The sequence below is a fragment of the Rattus norvegicus genome, chromosome 16, assembly GCF_021556685.1.
Source record: "Rattus norvegicus strain SHRSP/BbbUtx chromosome 16, alternate assembly SHRSP_T2T, whole genome shotgun sequence".
Taxonomy (NCBI): domain Eukaryota; kingdom Metazoa; phylum Chordata; class Mammalia; order Rodentia; family Muridae; genus Rattus; species Rattus norvegicus.
The window spans coordinates 19,176,742-19,186,778 of record NC_141549.1 but is presented as its reverse complement, the minus strand read 5'-3'; the positions used below and the strand labels follow the sequence as shown (position 1 = coordinate 19,186,778).

General features: G+C 56.5%; 1 protein-coding gene across 2 annotated transcripts; it reads left to right on the top strand.

Moving 5' to 3' along the window:
- Nucleotides 1–1,514: 1,514 nt before the first annotated feature.
- Nucleotides 1,515–9,916, top strand: Comp (cartilage oligomeric matrix protein). Of its 2 annotated transcripts, NM_012834.2 has the most exon segments (19): nt 1,515–1,596; nt 1,811–1,896; nt 2,316–2,367; nt 2,728–2,897; nt 3,642–3,779; nt 3,948–4,022; nt 4,099–4,257; nt 4,339–4,443; nt 4,528–4,635; nt 4,992–5,151; nt 6,498–6,616; nt 6,737–6,789; nt 6,874–7,055; nt 7,244–7,422; nt 7,530–7,578; nt 7,880–8,076; nt 9,029–9,201; nt 9,518–9,657; nt 9,732–9,916. In NM_012834.2, coding segments are annotated over 19 exon segments (2,268 nt in total). In that variant the 5' UTR covers nt 1,515–1,520; the 3' UTR covers nt 9,779–9,916.
- Nucleotides 9,917–10,037: the final 121 nt, after the last annotated feature.

Here is a 10,037-nt window from a genome sequence, read left to right as displayed (position 1 = left end):
GCAGGAGGCACTCCGGAGGCCACAGGTCTGCCCAGCAGTGGTGGTTTTCTGAAGGATTCCAGTGCTGGTCAGCAAGAAGAACTCTAGGTGTGCTGGGAGCCAAAGAAAACAGGAGGTAGCTCAGCCAGCAGGGCGGATGCCATGGGGACCTGGACTCTCTGAACACAGCCACCTTCCTCTGCAGGACTGTTTTCCCTCCTTTGCTCCCATCCCCACCCCACCCCCATGACTCCAACGACACCTTGGGCCTTAAGACATTGGCACTGTTTTCTGCTAGCCCCAAGATCTTGACAGCACACCTGAGGTCTATCCTGCAGCCCAGCCTCTTTCCTACTGAGGACAATTGAGCAGTTTCCACTATAGCCCTGCTGCCTCTGGGTCCTAGTGTAGCCATTTCCACACCCACCTCGGCTGCGTTTGACAGAGCCTGGTAACTGCTTCCTTCCAGTGTCTGTCCCCCAGCAGCTAGCTACCTAGCAGGGGATGTGACCCACAACAGGCACATTTGTTTGTGTAAAACATGGGTGTACCAGACATCTACACACACACCCTCCAACACGCACCCCGCCCCCCAACTGGAGCCACCTCACTGCTTTCCATGACTGATCTAAGGCCTTTATTCTCTTTGTTTCTTGTACTATCTGTCTCCTCCAGGCAGCCCTCCATGATTTCTTCTTGGAACAAGGGATCTTCCTGGGTTGCAGTGGCCCCAAGTGGGCCAGTCCCCCTCCCCCGAGCCCCAGCTTCTCTCTCTACAGACTGTAAGCTGTGAGTCCTGAAAGGCCAGGTGGAGAGGGTTAAAACTCCTGGAGGCTGAGGTGTTTTACAGCTCAGAGTGGGGCTGGCTCGGGAAAGGAAAATTTTCAGTTCTTTTTATGACAGGCTGTCTCCCCAGTGGCTGAGAAGCCAAGTTCAGCGCAGCCCAGTGAGAAGAGAACCCAGGGAAGCTGAGGTTCCCTCCTCCACCCATCCCCAGCACCGCTACTGTTTACTCAACTGTGCAAAAGGGGAAATTGAGGCACAGACATCATTTACTGAGGATTGTTTGTTTGGAGGTGGGGGTGGGGGTGCGGAGGAATTCAAGGCTTAACACCCTCATCCCTCACAACCTCCTGCTGACCCGGACTGAGCCACACCCATAGACCCCTTTTGCAGAAGGGGGTGTGGGGGCCAGAGTGGGAGACCTTTTGATTACTTGTGACTTTGTTTCCCCAATGTTATCTGAGGGGGCGGACGGAGATTGTATTGCATACAGCAGGCACTCAATGGTGAACCAGAGTGTTGGAGAACCCCACTTGACTCTCCAAGGCTCATGACTCTTTCTCTCCTCAGACCCCACCAGGTACTGATCAGCCGCGGGTCATCCCGCAGGGCCATGGGGCGCGGCCCTGAATGCAGAGCCTGGCCTGTTTACCTTGCGGCGGGCTCTGGGCAGGGCCGCGGGGGCTGTCCCGGACCCAGCGCGGGGATAAATAGGCCGCGGGCTTGAGGGCTCAGACAGCAGCTGCAGCTCCGTCGACATGAGCCCCACTGCCTGCGTTCTAGTGCTCGCCCTGGCTGCCTTGCGGGCTACCGGCCAGGGCCAGATCCCGCTGGGTAAAGCCGCTTAGTGAGGGGCATGGGTGGACAGAATGCCCCTCAGTTCCCTCAAGGCTCATGATTCCTGCTCCTCGGAGCTTGGGGTCCGCTCTCCAGGAATGTCCGGGGTTCCTGAAAAATGAATCGGCGGGTGGAGCTTGGATGGCCCTAGAGGAGGCGGGAGGGGTGATGGAGTGGTTGGGTCGCCCATCACTGGCCCCTGTGGACGCAGGTGGAGACCTAGCCCCACAGATGCTTCGAGAACTCCAGGAGACTAATGCGGCGCTGCAAGACGTGAGAGAGCTCTTGCGACAGCAGGTAAGGAAACAGAGAGGCAGACAGCAGCGATGAGACAGAACAGGGACAGGGCACACAGAGGGGACTGAGGACAGTAGAGAACAGAGAGGGAGACAGCGCCGGGTCAGAACAGGTGCAGGGGAACATCGCGGTGACGAGAAGGGAACAGAAGGGACAGAAAAGGACAGAGGAAAACAGCGCAAGAGCTGAGCTGACAGGGCGCGAGACAGAGCGGATGGAAACGGCTAGGGACAGGATGCCGGACTGGATGAACCTGGTCAGAGACAGGGAGACAGGGGCTCCGGAACGCGCTTGTACAAAGGCAGATTTAAAGGAGGTGGTTATGGGCACCGGGCTTCCGAGGAAGGGGGTCGTGGGAAGAGGAGGGGGACCGAGGAGAGGGGCTTGGGAAAGGGTCCCGCTGACTTCTTGCCGGGCAGGTCAAGGAGATCACCTTCCTGAAGAATACGGTGATGGAATGTGACGCTTGCGGTGAGCACAGCCCGGACCCAGGGGCGGAGGAAGGGTGGGGGCACAGAGTGGAAAGGAGGAAAAGGGCTGGGAAAGGAGGCTGGCGGGGGCGAAAGTGGACGGCGACCCAGCGGACTGGACGCGGGGAGATGCGCGGAGATCAGCTACAAGGCTGGAGGCTCGCACAGCCGCAGGGCGCACGCGCGAACATACCCAGTCCCAGCGTGGGCTAATTCGAGCCCCTTGGGGGCGTGGTCCCGAACGGCCCCACCCTGGGCGGGAGAAGCTCATCTTGTGGGCGGGGCCGGACAGGCACCTCCTCCGGGCGGAGCCCAGGATGGCTCCTATCCTGGGCGTGCCCTAACTTCTGTGGCTCTGCAGGAATGCAGCCCGCACGCACCCCCGGTCTGAGCGTGCGGCCAGTGCCGCTCTGCGCACCCGGCTCCTGCTTCCCTGGCGTAGTCTGCACGGAGACAGCTACCGGCGCGCGCTGCGGCCCCTGCCCTCCGGGCTACACCGGCAACGGCTCGCACTGCACCGACGTTAATGAGGTGCGCGGGCTCCCCACACCCCCGCCGTCCTGTTCCTACCCGGGCCGACCCCACCACAAATTCCCTCCATCCAGACGACGTCCCCCTCATCCACTGAGGGTATTCTCCTGGAGCAGCCCCTCGCAGCCCGGGACTCCAACCCAGAAGACCTCACGTCTAGCAGGGGGGCCCCACCCAGCTCAACTCCATCACTATATCAGACGCACGCTCTGACCACGCCTTTTGCCCATATCGACGCCCACTCCAACGACCCTTTGGACGCCGGGGGTGGCTCTCTCCAGCCCTTCCCCTCACCACTGGGGCTTGCTCGCCCGGACCACGTGTCTGCTTTGGAGAGTCGCCCTCGACGGGGTGATCGCTGCCGTGCTTGCAGGTCCAGGCGGCCACTTCCTCCCTCGGCTGGGGATGCCCGCCCCCCAAGTTCATTTTCTCATCCCTAAGAGGTCACAACTCCATGCCCATGAAGGCAAAGTCGTCAGCGACCCTCGGGTTCTTTATCCCGTGTGGCACCGTACTTCAAGAGCTGGCTGATGGCTCTTAAGCGCCCTGAAATGCAGAGGCTTGCCAATCCCTTTGAGTTCGAGGCCAGCCTGGTATACATGGTGTGTTCCAGAGCAGGGAGAGCTATGCAGTGAGATCCTGCCTCCAACAAAACAAACCCCTTGCCACATCCAGGAAGCCCCAAGGTCCGGGTTCTCTCTGTCCAGCTTTGGGCTCCTAATCCTGTGTGCTCCTTTCTCACAGTGCAACGCTCACCCCTGTTTCCCGCGCGTGCGGTGCATCAATACCAGCCCTGGCTTTCACTGCGAAGCCTGTCCCCCTGGGTTCAGCGGGCCCACCCACGAGGGTGTGGGGCTGACCTTCGCCAAGACCAACAAACAAGTAAGGGAAGCAAGGGACCCTACATTTACGGCAGGAGGGAATGAAAGGCATTTTGTCCAGAAAACTCGTTCTAGTGAGAAAGTTCTTGGAGGGGGGGCGGGCGCAGGTTACAAAGAGGCGTGACCCGTGTGAAACGTGTTTTGTCTGCCTGTGGTCTCTGTCCCCCAGGTTTGCACAGATATTAATGAGTGTGAGACCGGGCAGCACAATTGCGTTCCCAACTCCGTGTGCGTCAACACCCGGGTAAGGAAGGGACCGTGAGGTTGACCCCATCAAGGCGTGAGTGGGTGGCCCGCTGACGGCTCGCGCCTGCGCACAGGGCTCCTTCCAGTGCGGTCCCTGCCAGCCCGGCTTCGTGGGCGACCAGAGGTCAGGCTGCCAGCGGCGTGGGCAACACTTCTGCCCCGACGGGTCACCCAGCCCGTGCCATGAGAAAGCAGACTGTATTTTGGAGCGCGACGGCTCAAGGTCCTGCGTGGTGAGTGCAGGAGCATAGGGCGTGGAAGAGGGTCCCGGGGCTCCGGCGTGCCTGGACATTTCCACCGACTCCCCTATGCAGTGTGCGGTCGGCTGGGCCGGCAACGGGCTCCTGTGCGGACGCGACACAGACCTGGACGGTTTCCCGGACGAGAAGCTTCGCTGCTCAGAGCGCCAGTGCCGCAAGGTGGCCGTGGCCGGGAGGGCGTGACCGGGAGGGTTTGGTGAGCCAGATAGACACGCGCCTCACCCCCGTGTTCCCGCTCCCCAGGACAACTGCGTGACGGTGCCCAATTCAGGGCAGGAGGATGTGGACCGGGACGGCATTGGAGATGCTTGTGACCCGGATGCGGACGGGGATGGAGTCCCTAATGAGCAAGTAAGGCTGTGTAGGGTCCGTGGGCGGGGCTTGGTGGCAGCGTGACCTCTAGGCTTTCGCTAGTTATCCAGCTTCCGGAGGAGGGACCAGACCTTCTTGGAGATGGGCTGGTCTGGGAAGTGGTCTTTAAATTTTATTACATTTACTTATGTGTATGTGCGCGCGCGAGTGTGTGCTCGCGAGTGGGACACTGTGTGTGGAGGTCTAAAAGGCTACTTGCAGGAGTCGGTTCTCTCTTTACATCGCGTAGGCTCCCGGGAAGACTTAACTATGGCTTTTCCTACTCCCCTGCCAGGCAACTGGGACATGATCTCTGTCCCATGCTGACCTTGCTTTCTACTCGTCCTGCCTTCTAGGACAATTGCCCGCTGGTTCGAAACCCAGACCAGCGCAACTCGGATAAAGACAAGTGGGGAGATGCCTGCGACAACTGCCGGTCCCAGAAGAATGATGACCAGAAAGATACAGACCGGGATGGCCAGGGCGATGCCTGCGACGACGACATAGATGGCGATCGTGAGCATGACTGAGGAGTGGAGGGTGGGACCCATCCCTCAGTGGAGGTACCTGCAAAACTTGAAACTGAGTGGTAACTTGGCCTAGAGAGCCCTGATGTGGCTAGAGTTAAGCAGAGGGAAACAGGAAGCCATTCTGGTAGAGAGGAGAGCTGAGGCATGAGTGGCGTGGTTGTCCAGTTTAACATCCCTGGTGAGCTTCAACAAGATGCGTAGCAGGGGATGGCCGGGACTCCTGATCTTCCTGTCTTCACCTGCTGAGTACTGGGATGACAAGTGTGTACAACCATGTCCTCCTTGGCCACCCTTTTTTATTTTACATTGTTGTTACTGTTTTGAGACAGGGTCTCTCTACATAGTCCCAACTAACCTGGAACTCACTGTACAGACCAAGCTGGCTTCAAACTCACAGAGATCTGACTGTCTCTGCCTCTTGAATGCTGGGATTAAAGGCGTGTGCCACTGTGCCTACTTTAATTTTTTTTAAAGATTTATTTATTATATATAAGTACACTGTCCCTGTCTTCAGACGCACCAGAAGAGGACATCAGATTCATTACAGATGGTTGTGAGCCACCATGTGGTTGCTGAGATTTGAACTCAGGACCTCTGGAAGAGCAGTCAGTGCTCTTAACCACGGAGCCATCTCTCCAGCCGCACTTTAATTTTTTTTAAAGATTTACTTTATATATATATATATATGTATCTATATACATATATACATATGTTTGTATGTATACACACACACACACACACATATATATATATATATATATATATATATATATATATATATATATATATGCTGTAGCTGTCTTCAGACACACCAGAAGAGGGCATCAGATCCCATTACAGATGGTTATGAGCCATCATGTGGTTGCTGGGATTTGAACTCTGGAAGAGCATCTGCGCTCTTAACCTCTGAGCCACCTCTCCAGCCCCCCCACTTTAATTTTTTAAATCTTGTTTTATTTGATTTATTTTTTTCTAAGACAGGGTCTCACTATGTAGCTCGGTCTGTCCTAGAACTCAGCACAGTGCTCTGCCTGTCTCTGCCTCCAGAGTGCCAACATGCCCAGCAACGTTTTTATGTTTTAATTTATCTATTCTGTGTACATGCGCCTGTGTGTGTATGAATGCCATGACACACATGGAGGTCAGAGGGCAGCCTGCATTGCAAGAGTGGGTTCTCTCTCACCACATAGGCTCCAGAGATCAAACTCAGCCCCCTTGGCCATCTGTTTATGCCCGTAGAGTTCTGTCCCAGCCCTGATCTGTGTGGGGATGGTACCATCCTAGCCTGGCCCTATTCTCAGGATCCTGTCTTAGTTCTCTGATTTGTCTCAGGAATCCGAAATGTAGCTGACAACTGTCCCCGGGTGCCCAACTTTGACCAGAGTGACAGCGATGGTGATGGTGTTGGGGATGCCTGTGACAATTGTCCCCAGAAAGACAACCCGGACCAGGTGGGCCACTTTCTATGTGAACTTTAGTTTGTGGGGCACAATGGATCCTGCCGAGGGCATCCTGAGGGTGGGAAGGATCTGATTTCCTAGCCCTGACTGTGATCCTTGACCCCATTCCAGAGGGACGTGGACCACGACTTTGTGGGTGATGCCTGTGACAGTGACCAAGACCAGTAAGAAGCCTTTGGGAAGGTAGCAGTGGAATGTCCCATGATAACCTCTTTTCTGAGTCTCACTGTCCCTTCTCCACACTCAAGGGACGGGGATGGACACCAAGACTCCCGGGACAACTGCCCCACAGTGCCCAACAGTGCCCAGCAGGACTCAGACCATGATGGCAAGGGTGATGCCTGTGATGATGACGACGACAATGACGGAGTCCCTGACAGCCGGGACAATTGCCGCTTGGTGCCCAACCCGGGCCAAGAGGACAATGACCGTAAGGGTGTAAGGGTGGTGTGAGCGTGGTTATTACCTGGTAGGTGGCCTCTTGGTCAGTAGCAGGTGTGGGCGTGGCCAGCAGCTGGTGTGAGGAGGCAGAGGTGCCTGGTGTGGGCGTGGGCAGCAGCTAGCATAAGCTATTGGGAGGGGCCAGAGCTGAGCCCACAGTGTCCTACCTTCTTTCAGGGGATGGCGTGGGTGACGCTTGTCAGGGTGACTTCGATGCTGACAAGGTTATAGACAAGATCGATGTGTGCCCCGAGAACGCCGAGGTCACTCTCACCGACTTCAGGGCCTTCCAAACAGTTGTGCTGGACCCCGAGGGTGATGCGCAGATCGACCCCAACTGGGTGGTGCTCAATCAGGTGCGGCTAGGACTGGGATGGTGGTCTAGGGGAGTCCGGGCGCCGCCTCAGCAAGACCTTCATCACTCGGCGCTAGCCTGAGGCCTTTGTTCTTCCGACCTCACCAGGGAATGGAGATCGTTCAGACCATGAACAGTGACCCTGGCCTGGCTGTGGGTGAGGCGGGGCGGGACGAGGGCGGGGCTATGGGGCGTGACCACGGAGGGCTGGGCTACAGAGCAGACCGGTCAGCTCTGTGCAGACCGGAAGGGTTGGGGTGGGTCCTTTGGGGCGTGGTCGTGGGAGGCGTGACCCCTAAGAGGTAGGGATCGGAAGTGCTTGAGGATGTGGCCAATGTTATGTTGGGGTGTGGCCTTGTTTGGGGGAGCAGGTCTTGTTTGGAGGGGCAGGGCCTGACTCTGAGGTGTCTAGAGCGAGCATGCTTCTGGAGGACCCCTTCCTCTCTCCCCTGCTACAGGTTACACGGCATTCAACGGTGTAGATTTTGAGGGAACGTTCCATGTAAACACCGCCACCGATGATGACTACGCTGGCTTCATCTTCGGCTATCAAGACAGCTCAAGTTTCTATGTGGTCATGTGGAAACAGATGGAGCAGACGTACTGGCAGGCCAATCCTTTCCGGGCAGTGGCTGAACCAGGGATTCAGCTCAAGGTGCTGGCTGGGCTGGTGCCTTTCTGGTCCCTGTGCCTACACACACTATACTCTTCAGCCTTCACCCCCAAAGCCTTCATAGCCCTCCAACATTGTCCCACAACCCTCAAATTTGTCATCACTCCTCATCTCCCTCACTCCTGCCTGGCCCCCACCTGCACCCACCACCACTGCCATAGGCTTGAATCCTCCCACAGGCCCACAAATACTTTATCCAGAGGGTCGGGGAAGATGCCTCCTTGTCACAGTGCTAGGGGCACAAGCAAGGAAACTGGAGTTTGGGCCCCCAGAACCCACATAAATGCTGGGTCTGGATGGTGACCCACCTGTAATTCACAGCCTTGAAAGGCAGGGACAGGAATGATCCCCAGAGCAAGCTGGCTAGTGAGACTAGCCACACTGGGAAGCCCCAGGCCTCATGGAACAAGGTAGAAAATCTATTAAGGATGACTCCCAACAACTTCTGCCCTTCACTTACATGTGCATGCACCCACGTACATGCAAAAACATGCATACTCAGAAAAAATGAAGATAGGGCCTGTATAAAAAAAATACCCCTTGGGGTCACCACATGTACCTTTGTGCTCCCAAGCCTGTCATGGAGCCCTAAATTTCCCTGGACACCCGATGTCCTCCTGCACACACCTCACAGCAGGTCCCCAGTTCTGTTATCCCAGCAGGCTACCACATCCTATAAGGAGTCAGGCCCTGTAGATCCCCTAAAGTGTGCCTGTATTTCCAGCACACAAACACACACACACACACACACACACACACACACACACACACACACACACACACACACACACACACACACACACACACACACACACTCCTGGCACCCACAGTGGCCCAGCCAAGAGCCAGGCCTTCCCTAAACTCCATCCCCTAGAACTCCCACCTGTTCTACTAGACTGGGCTCTGATCCCTTTCCTCCCCTGGCCTGTGGCAGGCTGTCAAGTCCTCTACAGGTCCCGGGGAACAGCTCCGAAATGCGTTGTGGCACACGGGGGACACAGCATCCCAGGTGCGGCTGCTGTGGAAGGATCCTCGAAATGTGGGCTGGAAGGATAAGACATCCTACCGCTGGTTCCTGCAGCACCGGCCTCAAGTCGGCTACATCAGGTGGGGACTGCCCTGCTGCTGGGGGCCCATGTTTTGCTACTGCTTTAGGAGAAACGGGTTCCACTTACAGTACACCATGGATCTATCTATGGACAGATGCCAGGACCCTGGTACCTCCTATGTACAGGGCCCATGAAACACATTCTTACAGAGGGAAACTGAGGCAGGGGCCCCGACACTAGTCCTTATCTTTTTTTTTTTTTTTCTTTTCTTTTTTCCGGAGCTGGGGACCGATCGTCCTTATCTCTTGAGTATGAACCAGAGATAAAGCAAGTGGCAAACACGGGAACCCCACCTCATTGCTTGTACCTCACAGGGTGCGGTTCTATGAGGGTCCTGAGCTAGTAGCTGACAGCAACGTGGTGCTGGACACAGCTATGCGTGGTGGCCGCCTGGGTGTCTTCTGCTTCTCCCAAGAGAATATCATCTGGGCTAACCTGCGCTACCGTTGCAATGGTGAGCTAGAGGCCAGAGGGCTGGATCTAAAAGGCTCCAGAAACCTCTCTCACCTGCTGCCTTTCAATCTGCAGATACAATCCCTGAGGACTATGAGCGTCACCGGCTGCGGAGGGCCTAGGGACCCTAAGAGGGGCCCCGCTGACCGATGGACTGCGGTAGCATCGGCCACAGGTGTCTGGGGGGGGGGGGTCTGGCATCTTTCTGAAGGGATGTCTGGCCTGGGGAGGAAAGGCAAATAAAGAATGTATGTGGGGGACTGGCTGACTTTGGCCACTGCAGAAGGAGCACTGTGTGGAGGGGCCTCCAGGAAGGCATAGGGTCTGTATACAGTGCCCTAGTCACTGATAGAGTCAGGGGCATGCAATTCACTACAGAAG

Coding starts and splice junctions, on each gene's coding strand:
- Comp (XM_087587489.1), top strand. CDS start 3,428: ATGGCTCTTAAGCGCCCTGAAATGCAGAGGCTTGCCAATCCCTTTGAG. Junction 3,500..3,641: donor AGGCCAGCCTGGTATACATG/GTGTGTTCCAGA, acceptor CCTTTCTCACAG/TGCAACGCTCACCCCTGTTT. Junction 7,423..7,529: donor ACTGGGTGGTGCTCAATCAG/GTGCGGCTAGGA, acceptor CGACCTCACCAG/GGAATGGAGATCGTTCAGAC.